This window comes from Jaminaea rosea, assembly GCF_003144245.1.
Source record: "Jaminaea rosea strain MCA 5214 unplaced genomic scaffold BDZ90scaffold_7, whole genome shotgun sequence".
Classification (NCBI taxonomy): domain Eukaryota; kingdom Fungi; phylum Basidiomycota; class Exobasidiomycetes; order Microstromatales; genus Jaminaea; species Jaminaea rosea.
The window spans coordinates 535,186-549,643 of NW_020289981.1; the positions used below are offsets into that span (position 1 = coordinate 535,186).

The 14,458-nt window shown below is 59.4% G+C and overlaps 5 protein-coding genes across 5 annotated transcripts; all 5 read right to left on the minus strand.

Moving 5' to 3' along the window:
- Nucleotides 1-490: 490 nt before the first annotated feature.
- BDZ90DRAFT_180508 (hypothetical protein) lies at nt 491-1,784 on the minus strand. The gene is made up of 2 exons (XM_025503765.1): nt 1,272-1,784; nt 491-1,186 (listed from the first exon to the last, which is right to left on the minus strand). Exons 1-2 carry the CDS (start codon nt 1,700-1,702, stop codon nt 769-771), a joined length of 849 nt encoding a protein of 282 aa, XP_025362098.1. The 5' UTR covers nt 1,703-1,784; the 3' UTR covers nt 491-768.
- Nucleotides 1,785-2,117: 333 nt separating this feature from the next.
- BDZ90DRAFT_180519 (hypothetical protein) lies at nt 2,118-3,333 on the minus strand. Its single transcript, XM_025503766.1, has 2 exons — nt 3,027-3,333; nt 2,118-2,944 (listed from the first exon to the last, which is right to left on the minus strand). The coding sequence occupies exons 1-2, from the start codon at nt 3,108-3,110 to the stop codon at nt 2,345-2,347; spliced, it is 684 nt and encodes a 227-aa protein (XP_025362099.1). The 5' UTR covers nt 3,111-3,333; the 3' UTR covers nt 2,118-2,344.
- Nucleotides 3,334-3,657: 324 nt separating this feature from the next.
- On the minus strand, nt 3,658-4,327 carry BDZ90DRAFT_220294 (hypothetical protein; the record flags this gene model as incomplete). Its single annotated transcript, XM_025504428.1, has 2 exons — nt 3,658-4,073; nt 4,153-4,327. 2 exons carry the CDS (start codon nt 4,325-4,327, stop codon nt 3,658-3,660), a joined length of 591 nt encoding a protein of 196 aa, XP_025362100.1.
- A 392-nt stretch (nt 4,328-4,719) lies between these two features.
- On the minus strand, nt 4,720-8,610 carry BDZ90DRAFT_232466 (kinesin-domain-containing protein). The gene has a single exon (XM_025506262.1). It carries the CDS (start codon nt 8,570-8,572, stop codon nt 4,883-4,885), a length of 3,690 nt encoding a protein of 1,229 aa, XP_025362101.1. The 5' UTR covers nt 8,573-8,610; the 3' UTR covers nt 4,720-4,882.
- Nucleotides 8,611-8,801: 191 nt separating this feature from the next.
- On the minus strand, nt 8,802-13,848 carry BDZ90DRAFT_232467 (hypothetical protein). Its single transcript, XM_025506263.1, has 2 exons — nt 10,487-13,848; nt 8,802-10,405 (listed from the first exon to the last, which is right to left on the minus strand). The coding sequence occupies exons 1-2, from the start codon at nt 13,474-13,476 to the stop codon at nt 8,950-8,952; spliced, it is 4,446 nt and encodes a 1,481-aa protein (XP_025362102.1). The 5' UTR covers nt 13,477-13,848; the 3' UTR covers nt 8,802-8,949.
- Nucleotides 13,849-14,458: the final 610 nt, after the last annotated feature.

Consider the following 14,458-nt stretch of genomic DNA (forward strand, 5'->3'; position numbering starts at 1 on the left):
AGGCCGCGCCCTTTTGTCCCGATTTCGCAGCGCAGCCTCGCAGCCTCGCAGCCACTCTTTCCCCGCACCGCACTGACCCTCAAACTTGACTCTCCGCCTCGTCTCGCCGTCCCTCGCTCCGCCTTTGCCGAAAGCAAAATGGCCCTCGCTGCCTCGCAGCCAGCCGATTACGATCGCCGCGATTCGTAAGACTCGTACCAGTAGTGGGCACATGACCCATCTCAAGCTTGCTTTCTTCGCGCTCGCAATAGACGATCCGCTCTTGACACGACGAGAAATTTGTCACACCAGTGTCTCGAAGCTGGCAGAGCGTAAAGGGTGAATAGTACGAGAGGGGCTGTGCGTCAGCTTAAGGGTGGACGGTCAGCTTTGCAAGCCTTAAACGTCTTTGATCGTCGGACAAAGACCGACGAGGGCAAAGTCTCTAGGGCAATTCGAAAGATGAGGCAGCAAGCAAATGGTCATTGCCAGCTGGCTGAGCATTCATCGCTAAAGCTACGTAGCACAGAGGAGCTGACGCTCGCGAGTAATGGTTAGGATTGAGGCTGAACGATATGCATTAAGCCATTAAGGAGGACGGAGCACGTCTCTGAGGCTGCGGGTCGACTATACATCGTTGTCGGACACTTTCTGCGCCGAGAGCCCCTCATTTACCTCACATTTCATCTCAACCCCAGCGATGCACCTTAAGAATTTAGGTACTCAGGTATCCAGAATATGGTCGACAATAAGAGTCGAGGTTTTCCCCCTGCACGCTCGTATGGCATTTTAGATCCATGACGCTGACCTGTCGGCGGCTTCATCCCTCGATGACGAGCGAGGTCGGAACGAAGGGGCGACAGGGGAGCGTTGATACTCAGGGCGTACGCTGATGAATCCATTGATCAACTCGGTCTTGGCCGAGGCCTCGCCGAGAAGGGCAACGATGAGCTTGCCCTGTTCAGCCGTGTGATGATGCTTGCTGCGGTTGCAAGCATTGCATACGAGCTGAATGTTGAGCTCCTCGTAGATGCCGCCAAGGACCCTGGGCACAATGCAGTCAATTGATGCGTTCCTGGCGTTGCAGCAGACTTCACCCCAAAAGCCGTCGCGGTGGTACAGCGTTTCGTCTGTCGTCATCTCTTGCCCGCACAGACGACAGTCGAGCGATGCCTGCAGCTGCTTCTTGGTGATGACAAACAGCAGCCTGGATGGTGAGGACGGGAGGATGAGGGGCAAAGTGACGAGTTCAGCGAAGTCAGCGAGCCAACAGCGAGTGACGTCCCACTCACTTGAACGCGTCGTCGTAGCCTTGGTCCGCCGACGACAGGCTCTCTCTCTCCAAAGCAAGGAAGACTGCAGCGTTGATGAACGAGTTCAGATCGCGCGTGCGCACGTCCGACTCGTTGTCCTTATAACGCTGCAAGAGGTCTGGCGGGGCGACGACGACGGCTTGGTGCGCCCATTCCTTGCGGCGCTGCCTCGCCTCCTCGATGCTCTTGACGACGTCATCGTCAAGGAGGTCGCTGTGCTTGACGTGCAGGGGATCTGGGAGGGTGACGAGGGCGGCTACGGCGATGGCCAGCTTGTGCTGCCCAATGGCAGGCTTCGCCTCGCTCAGCCATGTCCTCGCAATGCCCTGGTCGTCCGTGACCTTGACACTGCTTCCTCGCGTGTGACGAGCAGAGGGCCACCAGATCTTGATCATTTGCTGGAGCTGCATGGACGTGTAGTCCCGCAGCCCAGCCACTTGTTGCTCCGCAGTGCGGCAGAGGAGTGCGCGCACGAACGCAGGCTCCTCGAGGATCAGGTCCTTGATCCATGACGGCCTGCGGGCGAGGGCGTGGGCGAGAGCATAGGGGCCAACGAGGAAGTCAGCAATGGCATCTACGCGTACGATGAAGGGCCAGCCTCACTTGTCGGTCTTAACATCTCCTTTGTAGCTCTCGTATCTGCGAGGCCACTTGATGTAGGAAAGGGCACTTTGCCGAAGCAGCCCGGCGCGATGTACAGCTCTCCCAGCGAGGAGCATCCGGAGTCGAGACGAAGGCTTGCGAGAATGGAGGTGCTCCACAAGCTGATCGAGCATAGAGGTAATCGCATCTCCGCTCAGCTCGTCCTGCGCAGGGCTGACTAGTACCACTGCGAGCTTTGCTACCTTGACCGCGTTGTCCCTCGAGAGCGTGACCGCGGCCAGACGGGAGTATGAGCTGCCATTGTCCGGCCGATGGGCTTGTCTATTCTTTTCATGAGGTTGCCCAGCTCCTTAACCAGCCTTAAGCGGAGACAGCTAGAATGTCTCTTGAACCTTTGCAGACGACTTGAATGGGAACGGGGTACTGTAAGCAGTAGAGTAGCCTTGTTGCTACGATCTGCTGAGGTTAAGCCCTTGTTCTATAGATTTGTCCGCGCGCAAGGCGTCAACGTTTCCCGAGCCTCTAGAGAGGGTTGTTCCGTAAGTCCTCGAGCTCTTGCGCCATGGACAGGACGGCTCTCGAAGTGGGCTTCCCCTGCTTCCTGCCGGGTTGCTCGCCGCCGCGCTTGCCGCTAGCGAGGCCAGGCCAGGCGTTGGAGGTGAGCAGAGCTGACATCGCCGCTCATGAGCAAGAGGCGAGCCCGCGAGGTGATGACAAGAGCGGTGACGAGTGACGAATGTGCCGAGGTGATGTAGAGAGAGCGAAGCGGCAGCGGCATCGACCGCGCCAATGCGAGAGAGTCTTGGCTGAATGGATATTGACAAGACTTGAAGCTCGCCAGGAGCATAGAGGATGGTCATAGGCACCAGAGAGCCGGTGAGGATAGTTGAGATGATCGTCAGAAAGACGTAGCGCTTGAGCTCGTACAACAAAAGACTGTCTTGGTCCTGGGTTGCGACGATACGACCGTAGCAAAACCAGAACTCTAGGAGCTGCTGCTGGGAGTTCTTGACCATCCTCGCGCTAGCAATCGAGGGGTGCTGATCGTGCTGTCAGATGGAGCAGAGATGCGAGAGGCGCGTGAGCACGCTTGACCTGATGTGCTCGATCAGCCTGGGTAGCCAGGCTCACATTGAGTAAGTGACGTCTTTTTGTCACCGTGCGCTGCGAGGAGGGCCGACACAATCGCCATCGAGACCACCTTGCACTCGACATTGATGTGCTGAGCAATGCCTATGTGCGCGCCTTTGCGAGGACGACTCATGAAGTGCACGCGCGTCTTTGACGTTCTATTCTAGGCTTTGCTGCTCGGCCAGCCCTGCTACCAAACATCGTGCTCATGACTTTGCTGGGCACGATGGGGAGAGCAGGGTGATGGCGGACGTGATGATGGATGGGAGCTAAGGGGAAAATGAATGATCCGTCGCGCTGCTCGACTCGACCCTCGCCGCTGCCGCTGCTTGAACCTCCAACCCGCGCACGGACCTAGGGTTCCACGTGGTGGGTTCGACCTTGTCAGCGACCTCATCGAGCCACCTTCTCCTACGAGAAGGCAATGCACGAGCCCGATGCCATGAGCAGCTTACTCGAGAACCGGCCAATCAGCCTTCGAGGGAAAGGTGGAACTGCCTTGTGGACCTCACTATTGGGCGAGCGGGCACTGGCCGGCCAGTGAATGAATTCTCGATGCTCATTCCTTCATTACCTACAAGCTTCCTGCCTTGGGCGTACCCTCTTCCGATGCACCACCTTTATTGCTGCTCTACATCAACATAGAAGCCAGCGAGCCAAGACCTCCCCCTCCTCCACCACCAATCATGCCACTGACCTGATGCTTGACCATAAGCTTCATAGCCATCTCCCCGGCCTTGTTGACGGCCGACTGCTTATCACCACCGGTAACTTCTCCATTGGCCTGCTTCTGGTCGAACATGTTAGCGGCCTGCGACATGGCTGCTCCGACAATCTTGTCCTGGAATGAGCCTCCACCGCCCATGCCGCCGGAGTTGCCGCCTCCGCCAGAGATGAACGACTTGATGGCGCCGAGAGCTGCTGCTGAGCCGATCTCGTTGGAGTGGGCTTGACCGCCGCCCATGACCTTTTGACCAGCTTGGAGCAGCTCGTTCTCGTCCACGTTGCCGTCTTGGTGGGCGCCCTGGTCCTGGAGGTACTTAGCGGCTGCCAGGGTACAAGGAAAGTAACGTCAGTCACGACACTCTTGCCTCACTCAGCTCGTTCTTGTCGCGCGGGCACTTACCCTGCCCGAAGAGGTCGTTGCCTCCGCTGTTGTTCGAGTCGTGGTCGGTCGCATGCTGGATCAGGCTGTTGAAGTCGAAGCCGCCTCCGCCTCCACCGCCCTGTTGCTGGTCGCCGCCCTGGTTGTTGTTGTCCCCGCCCTGCTGAGAGGAGAGGAACTGCTTGCCGGCGTTCATGAGGCTGTCCATGCTGAGTGAGGCGTGATGTGAATTATGTTTTGGGTGGTGAGAAGAGAAGGAAGGAGAGAGGACGTGGCCGGCAGCCATGACGCAGCACACCTTCTCGCTCTCTTTACGCTTCGCTCGGCCTTGTTGGGCCTTGGCTTGTGTTCTCTCGCACCGCGCTTGGACCGCCTGTTGCTCTCCACATAGCTGCGCGAGGGAGATGCGCCCGAGTCGCGAGGCTGAGAGGTGCACGGAGGCAGGCAGAGAAGCAGGGCAAAGCGAGGTATCGGTCGGTCGGTCGGCGCGTACGGTGCGACGCGCAGCAGCAAAAGCACAGCCTTGGCCGAAGAGAGGGCCATGTGAGAGCGAAAAGCATGGCAGACAGAGTCTTACGATCACTCGAGATGGCACAAAGATGGGTATGATTCCAAAGGCGAAGAAGTAGTAGAAGGGGACGGAGTGCTCCCCTAATTATGCGTGCATGCGACGTGCAGGACATGATAGAGAGGCAAACGATGATGATGTCCGTGATGGATGGTACAACCCAAGCTCAACCTGCCACGCCGCTCAAGTCGCCCTGGTAGTCCTTCTCGATGCCAACGGGACTGCTTTCCCCTTTGCCGCTTTGCCCGCTGCGTCCCCTGCGGCCACCAGCTCGACGACATTAGGATCCACATTCTTTTCGCTCAACGCCGCTCGTCCTGAAGCAGTGCGACGTTGTGCCGGTTGGACAGCGGTACGCCGCCTCGTAGACGCACCAAGCTTCACCGTTTCATCGGACGACTCGCCCGTGCTACTGTCCCGGCCCGCCCCAGTAGCAGCGACGGCGGTAATATCTGTAAGGCTGTCTTCAACCTCGTCCTCCTCCTCTTCCTCCAGCTCCTCCTCAAGGGCCTCATCCGCATCCACGTCCTCTCCATCCTCATGGCGCAGCCCATCAATATCGACCGTCTCCCTCGTATCATCGGGCAGCGTACCATTCGTTGCATCACTCGCCCCCGAGGGCCTGGGCGCTCCCGCCTGCGCTTGCTGCTTCTTCGCAACCAAATGTCTGTACTGCTCCAGTGCTCTCTGCCTGACTCCAGGCACGAGTCGCCACTGCGGGGGCTCTTGAGCATGCGCGGGATCCCGCTTTTGAGGGGTCGAGCCGGTGGGCACGTCACGGGCAAAGTAGTCTGTGAGGTAGCTTTGGGCTTGCGAGCGGAGAGAGGTGAGGGCGGAGGAGGCTTGAGAGAGGTAGCTGCTTGCGCCGGTGGAGTGGGCACCGAGCAGAGTTGTGGCATCGGCTTGGTGGGTGGACAACGCGGATAGGGTGCTGCTGAGCTGCTCGGAGGCGGTGGAGTGGGATTGTTGAACCCCGTCGACGATCTGTCCCAGACGCCTGGCCTGCTCCTCCTTGCACTTGCTTGCACGCTCCTCAGCTTCCTTCTGAGCCTGGCGCGTCGCCTTCTCATGCTCCTCCATCGCGCTGCCCGTACCCTGCGTGCACGCCTCGACCCTCTGGCTCCAGCTCGCCAGGCTAGTCTTGACCGCCTCATCGCCGCTTTCGAGCGCCGCCTCGCCGCGCTTGCGATACTTGCGTGCCTGCTTCTCACGCTCCTCGATCGCGCTGGCGTGGTCGGCTGATCGCTTGCCCAGCGAAGCGAGCCTGGCGTCATGTGATTGGGCGGACGTAGCGACGGAGTCCTCTGCGGCAGCGCTCTTGGTGCGGAGCGAGTCCACCGCTGTAGAGAGACTGCGATCACGCTCCTCAGTATGGGCGAGGAGAAGCTCGCCGATGCTCTTGGCTAGCGCCTCGCGAGATACGGCCGCCCTGCTCCTCTCTTCCTCGAGCATGGCGACGAGAGCGGCATTTTGCTCCTTCAGCCCTTCGACCTCACGCTGCGCCGCCTGCTCTACCTCGCCGCGCAGCTCTTCCAGCTGCTGACCTTGCTCGGCGACGTGCTGCTGCGTCTGCTTGCCCATCTGGCTGATCAGCTCAGCCATGCTGTGCAAGGCTTTGCGCGTATTGACGGAAGAGCTTGCGAGAGTGTCGGACATTGAGGCCTCGAAGGTCTTCCACTCCTCGGCCAGGGAGCTAGACTGAGACTGAAGGCTTGCCTCGAGGGACGTGCGGGCCTCCTCGATGGCGGTGACGAGGGTGGAGACGTTGGCGTGTCCAGCGTCGTGCTCGCGGCCGAGCTTGGTGGCCTGCTTTTGTAATGCTGCGAGACGGTCTGCCATCACCTGACGGCAGGTCTCGAGGCTTGACGCCTCGCGCTGGCTGAACGCCTCGATGCTTGCGCCGAGCGTAGAGGCAAAGTCCTGATGCGACGCCTCAAAGTCTCTCGCCTTGCCCTCAAGCTGAGCCGTAATATCTTCCACCCCGCGCCGATACTCTCCCACGACCCTCTCATTCGTAGCCTCAACCGCGGCCTTCCTCTCCAGCTTAGCCCACAGTCCGCCCAAGTCACTCTCATCCTCCTTTGCCTGCTCCCTCAGCCCCGCCGCGATCCTGTTGAGCTTACGCTCGCTATTCCTATACGCCTCGCGCAGCTCCACCTCTTCCTTGAGCGCTTCCTCCAAGCTCCTCGCCTGCTCGATAACCCCATCGAGCTCCAGCTTCTTGGCCGCACATTCGCTCTTGACACTCTTGTACTCGCCCTCGCGCTTCACCAGCAATTGCATGTTCTGCTCAAATTGCTCTTGCAAGCTCGCACGCTTACTCTCTGCCACCTCGACCAGCCTGCGCAGCTCATCGGCAGCATTCTTGCGCGCGTCGCTCTCGTCTTGGACCTCCTTCCAGCTCTCATTGCTGAGGAAGAAGCCCTCTTTGCTTCGAGCGGCGAGTACATCGCGCTTGAGACGCTCAATCTCTTTGACGTACTCCATAATCAATCCAGCGCGGGTCATGCGACTATTCATTTCTGGCCTGTTGCGGATGGACTTGGCGCGAAGGGCGTAGTCGAGGGTGGAGAGTGTCTCCTCTAGGTTGGCCTTCTCTTGCGAGACGGTTGCGATGATGCACGTCTTTGTGCGGCCGCCCAATGACTCTTGCAGGAGACGCGTGAGCTTCGACTCGCGATAGGGGATGTGGGTGCTCTTCTCTACCAGGGCGTTGATGACACGGCCCAGCGTGAGGAGGGACTGGTTGATCATCCCTGCCTCTCGAGCGCGCTTGTTCTCTGCGCCTGATCGGCCAATGTTCTCCGATCCGGCCAGGTCGACGAGGTTGAGCTTGCCGACACGCAGCACGTCTTCACCTTTGGAGGTGGTCTCCTTCGTATGGACTGTGAGGGTGAAGACGGAGTGGGAGCGCGAGGAGCTCTCATTGCAGCGCGTGGCGGCAATTTGACGCTTCTGGCTACCACGACGAAGCAGGTCGAGACCGTGAGCCGCATCGCGCATAGGAGTGTCTTCAAGCCCTTGGATGACGACGCCACGACTCTTGTCGTCGAACATCTTGAGGCCTCCCGAGGTCAGAGGAGCGGGCAGGTCTGGCGAGAGAAGGTCGCGCAGCTCTTCGTTGTAAAGCTCGACGAACGAAGCGTGGACAGAGTATTCCGCATAGCTCAACTCCAGCTGATGAAAGAGGCGATAGAGTGTCCGCGGGATGATTCCAGCTTCGGACGAGTAGGTGCCCACTTGCGAGGTCAGGTCTCCCTCCATTGTGTGTGTCTTGCCAGTCCCTGTTTGCCCGTATGCGAAGATGGTGCAGTTATATCCGCTCATGACCTCCTGCAGAACCGGCGTCACTACCGTCTGGTAAATCATTCCCTGATCGGCTTCGGGGCCAAAGACGTTGTCAAAGTTGTACGTCTTTTCGCGCGGTGCGTCTGCCGGCGTGACGAGGGAGGAGGAGGGTATGCTGGACAAGGAGGAGACTGGAGGAGGCTCGAGCTGAACGTGAATTTGCGAGCATCGTGGGCCTGAAGTGTTGAGGATAGCGGCTGTTGGGGCTGGCTCGCCCGGTGCTTGGCCGCGCACCCTGACCGCTACCTTGATGTTAGACTCGTCATCTCCTGCGGCAGAGGCACCATTGGTCGCTGTTGGTCTGCGAGATGCTGTCGACGGAGCTCTCATTGCACTCGGGCCTCTCTTTGGTGAGCTCGGCCCTGCTGACGATGGCTCGAGGTCTGATGAACGCAACGATGAGGAAGTCGAGGATCGCAGCGACTGCGACTGAGATTGCGACGAGGGAATCCGCTTGGCCGCTGTTGGCTGGCCAGGTCGACCAGATAGCGGAGGAGCGCCGCCTCTTCGAAGAGGGGCAGACATGGTAATAGAAAGAAAGGAGACGGGGAAATTGGGACTTGCGGATGGGAATGAAAGGGAAAGCAGCGCAAAAGGGCGGCGCACCCAAACGTCAACCAACCAACACGGCGGAACAGAGGCGGCGAGCTGCGAGGCGCGTCAGGCGCGGAGAGCATCACAACACGGACTTGATCGCCACGTGGGGTGAGGGTCAATACAGCTTCTCTCAGCTCGCACGCCCAGACGACGACGCTATATGAGTAAGTGGTATTGATGTGAAAGTCAGAAAGGTGAAACTCAAGATGCTGGAAGAGGTGACTACGAGGCTTTGTGTGAGAGGAGAGGAAAGGAGAAAAGAAAAGAAGCAAAACACTATCCGAAGCCTTTGATGCTCCGGCCATCTACGAGCGGCGAGGAGGGCCGCGAATGGCAACCCTGCCCCCACTCCCACTACCACTCCCAACCGCTCCCAGTCCGAAGAGCCTCCCAATCTCCTTGAGCTTCGATCGTGTGCTCGCCTTGCCCTTGAACAACGCCGCTCCCTTGTACTGCAGTCCACCAAGCGCCTCAGCGGCAAGCTGCATCTTCTCCTTTGCGACCTGAACCACCCTATCCTCCACGGTAGCATGGCTGACCAACCTGTACACGTTGACCGGCTTGACTTGGCCAATACGGTGAGCCCTGTCGATGGCTTGAGCCTCAATAGCTCCTTGCCACCAGGGGTCGGTGAGGATTACGTGGCTCGCCTCCGTCAGATTGAGACCTACACCACCAGCCTGGATCGAGAGTAGGAGTACGCGCGGCGCTGGCTTGCGCTTGGAGGATGAAGACGAGGTCCTGGGTTTGCTGGCAGGGAGCCGAGCAATGGAGGCAAAGTCGGTCGTATCCAGGGCAGCGAGGAGGTCACTGCTGCCTCCCCCGTTGCCGGCCTCGCGCTTAGCTTTGCCCAGCGAAATCGCACGCGCTGCAGCTGCAGCAGCTGCTTCTTCGGCCGTCGGCTGCCGAAGAGGTCGCCTGAACTGACGCAGCGTCTCCTCTCGCTGAGTCCGCGTATGACTTCCAAAGAAGGTCGCGTGCTCAATCTCCTCTAGCTCGAGGCGCTTCTCCACGAGCTTGAGGAAGGCGACGAAGTTGGAGAAGACGAGGATCTTGTCCGTAGGGTGGGCAGCCTTGATGTTGTTGATGATCTCGATGAGAGCGTCGATCTTGGCCCCATCCCCGAGCCCGGCGTCGGTCACCTCCTCTCCCTCCGTCTCAGAGGCCTCGATGACCTGCGACATCTCGATGGCGCGACGGTCCATAGGACACTTCTTGGAGGCAGCCAGGGATGAGGCCAGGCACTCCTTGTGAAAGACGTGACTGCAGGGCGTGATGACAGGGGGGCTCTCGGCGGCAGGAAGAGGTTCCATGCAAATGGGGCAGTCATCTCCGTTGGCGACCATGGCGGAGAGGATAGCTCGCAGCTGAGTCGGAGTCTTCTTGGTGGTGCCATCATCATTCTCCTCAGTAGCGGCGGCCTCGATGTCTTCAATGAGCGTAGCGGGGACGAGACGGCGGTCGCAGGCCAGCTGACGCATGCGACAAAGGAAAACCAAGATGCAAGTGAGACGACGTGCTCCGAGATTGCCGCCCTCGTCCATCCAAATACTGAGCATACGGCGGAGAGCCTCCTCTGCGCGAGCGTAGAAGGTCTCATCGTCGGGTTTCAGGCGGATGTCGTAACTTCGATGCTCAATCGCCGGCAGATCGACGAGGGGACGACCATCGACCTTCATGTCCTTGGTGCGGAGGCAGACGAGGTCCTTGCAGATGGCGCGCAAGAGATTCATGGCGTGGGTAGAGTCGTTGCCACCGCGCCTGCGAGTGAGCGGGGAGTGAGTGGAGGTATTGTCAGCAGTCAGTGGGACGACTCACGTCACGTAGCCCGCGCGTGCTCACTTGATAGGGTTGTGGACCCTTTCTGCAAATAGCTTGGGGTTCCTCGAGAAGGGATAGATACCAATCCACGAGGCTAGCGAGCCAAGGTCCGAAGCGCCATTGACGATGGGCGTGCCGGACACAGCTACACGCCTCTCAGCCCGCAAAGCTTGAATAGCGGTGTACGTTTGGGTTGCCCTATTGCGAACTACATGCGCCTCGTCGAGGACAACACGAAGCCATTCCTGTTCGAAAATTCTGGTCTGCCCTTGGCGTCGGCGGAGGTTGCACCAGATGTAGAGAAGATCGTCGTCTGTAAAGTTCTCGAAGTTGGCAGGCGAGAAGAACTCGGCCATGGCGGCGTCAACTCCGCTGTTTCCGCCCATGCTGACGTCCCCCTCGTCGTCAAAGTCATCTGCGTCGCTCCCGGATACGTCCATGCCTGTGCTATCGCTGATGCTGCGGCGGGCCGACGCCCTCTTCTTGGTAGTCTTCTTCTTGTCGGTAGCTCCCCCGCCTTGCAGCTTCTTGAGCCTAGCGAGGCATGCCTTCTCCTTCTTCCAATCGGTCTTGCCTCCTGCCATGGGCGCTACCATGCGGGCTTTGTTCCTCTCGGCATCAAAGTCGACGAGATGCTGCTCTTCCCTCGCGATAGCGTCAGCGTAGACGCGAGACATCGACTCGACCGAGCTGCTCTGGCCCCTCCTGATATTGGCTGCCTGCAGCTCACGGTACTCTTCAATCTTGTCCGTGATCTCTGCGCGCCTCTCCTTATAGTCTGCCTCACGCAGGTCGTGGTCCTTGAGGAGGGCGATGGACTTGTACGAGGTCTTCACGGTATCGTATGTCGTGACGATCATATCGTACTTGCTCCAGTCCTTTTTAGCACGGAGCTCCTTGCCCTCGTTGCCGTAGAGGGTGCCGACGCGGAGGCGAGGGCAGTGTTGATTGGCTTGAGACGTCCAGTTGCTGAGAACGGACAGAGGGCAAACGACGAGGGTGATGCCCTTGAGCTCGTCATGAGGCGGCTTCTTGGGGGCTACCTTCCTCTTGCCGCTTCGAGGGGCGTCGCTGTCGCTGTCGTCAGATGAGAAGAGGACGATTGGGTTCTTTGCCTTGCCCTGGCCATTGGTGACGGTGGACGAGCCCATGCGCTGCCTTTTCAGGTGCTTCGACTGCTGGCGTCCCTTGGTCGCCTGCTTGAATGCATCTTCCTCAGACTCATCGCTGTCTGGCAAGATGATGGCACGCTTCTTGCCCTTAGCCTCGGGAATGACTGGCTTCTTGTCAATGCCGCCGCCCGTGTCGTCTTTGAGGAATGCTTTGCCGTCTGCAGGGCTCATGATCAGCGCTAGGACAGAAAGAGTCTTGCCCAGCCCCATTGCATCGGCGAGAACGCAGCCCCGAGGCATCTCTGGTTCGCTCTCTGTCCACTCTTGCACGACGACATTCAGGAAGCAGTGCCTCCCGTTGCGGCCATTGATCCTCTTGAACATGCACTTCTGCTCTCGATCGGCCGTGGGTGGGTTGCGATGCTCGCTCTCAATGAGGAAGCGGAGGGCGGTAGATTGGTGAGGCTTGAGTGGCGTGACGAGGCCGTGTTTGATCAGATAGTCGATGGCGGATTGAGGGCAGGGCTTGAGGTTGGCCATGTCAGAGATGGCGTCTTCATCGCTTTGGAAGATCTGTCGCAGAGCGTCGGGCTCAGCCTCGACAGTGCCGTTGCCAAGGCTCGAGAGGATGTTCGAAGCCAATGAGCCATCGCCCCAAGCAGCAGAGGTGGGAGCTTGCTCGTTGGGTGCAGAAGAGTCGATTGGGAAGGGAGCTCCTTGGAGAACGGAAGGATTAGCGTCCGCGGGAAGAGGAGCAGCAGAGGCGCCACCATAGAGTGAATCCACCACAGCTCGCCAGGCTGCGGGAATCATGTCCCAGGTGTTTGGTTGGGCTGAGACCTCATTATTGACGCTAGGCTCAGCAGGGTGGGCAGCCCCTGCGCCGCTGGAGAGATGAGGCATCTCGTAGCCTCCAGTCAGGTCGATGTAGCCAGGCATTTGAGCCATGACGCCAGGGAAGCCAGTGGCTTGCGGTGCGAGTCGGTAGTCAAAGGGGACGACGGGGAGCGGGATGTGTTGCTGATGAGGATGAGGCGCGAACGCGTTGGAGGACAGCTGCTGGTGCGATGCGGCTGGCATCGTGTACGCAGATTGAGGGCCGGATGCGGATGTTCTTGGTGCCTGTTCGTGATTGTGATTGTGGCGGTGCGACAGGAAAGATGAGGATGGCTGAGTCCGCTCCTCCTTGACCGGGCGAGGCTGGAGCTCTCGCTTTGGAGTGAAGGGCGACTGCCTTTGGTGGGAAACAGGGGAGGATGAGGTAGGAAGGGAAGAAGAGCAATCGGATGGCTGCTGAGCTTGACCAGAGGGATCCGAGGCGGAAGGCGCCCGTTGCCCGGCTCGCGTTGTTGATTCGCGTTGTTGACTGCCGTTTGGCTCGTCGAGGTCATCGATTTGCTTCCGGCTTGCTTCGCGCCTGGTGTCGCCGTCGTCGCTCGTTCGCGACAAACCCGGTTCTTTCTTGGCCGACGCTAGCCCTGTCAAACGACTGCTCGTGGCCGGCATTACAGACGGCGTTGCAGGTGAGCCACGCTTGACTGCTCGCACGCCGGTGGGCGTTGCTCGAGCACGCTCGTCGTTGGAGTCGACCCGAGCAAGGGCTGACCTCAAAGGGGTGCCGCCATTGGCGCTAGAGGAGCTACTGCGAATGTTTCGCCTGTATGCTGACGGTCTGTAGCCGCTGATGAGGTCGAGAGCGGTCGGCATGTCATTGTCGTCATCTTCGGCGTCGCCGTCGCTGCTCGAGGGCTCGCGGCGCCGGTGTCTTTTGTTGACTCGCTTTTTTGAATCCTCGTCCGAGCTATCGTCTACGATGATGGCCTCATCTATGCGACTGCCAGAGGCTTGCGCCGAGGCTGACCCTGTATTAGATCGCTGGCTAGGCGTACGCGTCGACATGGCAATTGGGTGAGATAGAGGGGCAGGAGGGAAGGCAGAGGAGAGGGAGAAACGAAAGCTGACTGCGTTCACTACAGTGAGACAAGTCTAGCGTGCTGCTCCGAATTCTCGAGATGCTGAACGGAGCAAGCGCGACACGACTCCACTGTCGCGCTGCCGTACGTGTCCCGCCCAATTCACAGAGCGGCTTCGTGCGACGGCCGCTCCCCTGTCCGCACGGAGGCGGTGAACCTGCCAGAGCAAGGGCGTTGACGACTGTCCCTGACGCGGGCCAGGCAGAATTCCGCTGCCCACTGTGAAGCCGCTGCGACGCTGAAAGATCTGAGTGACGTGGAGGAGTGAGATGAGGAGACGATCGCATCGCGAGTCGCGCTTCCCTGCGTACTTTCTCTTCCCGCCTGTCCGCCTGCACTATGCACCTGCCGCCGCCCACCTCTAGCGCCGAGCTTGAATTTGCATCGTCGAGGCCATGGATCCAGTCGTCTGGTGCAAGGTCGTATTGCGGTCTCAGCGCGCCAAAGATCGACCATCCAGATGATCGTTCGTCGTGGTCGATCTCGCCCTCGCCACCATTATCACCTCAAGAGCGCCACGCTCGGGGGCGGTGCTCGACTAGCTGAGTGACGCTCGATTCACAGCGGCGGCGGGGAAAGAGAGAGCAGAGGCCGCTGCAGGGCCGCCAGAACAAAGAGAGCTCCAGGGCGCAAGACGCATCACGACGATGAGCGCATAGACTCGCGGCACCGCTTTCTTCTTCCCCGCCTTCCCCACATTTGTCATTCAGCGCTAGCAAAGGCCGAGTAACCGTGAGCACGACAGGTATTGCTTCTTCTCACATAGCAGTCACCTACACGTCTTCGTCTCTCCCTCTTCTCGTAGGTCGCACTTCGCGCCACCATGTCATCGACTCCAGGTCGCACGCTTCTTGGCTTCCAACAGCAGTATCAGTATCCTCGCCCTTCCTCGTCAAAGGGACCAGCCG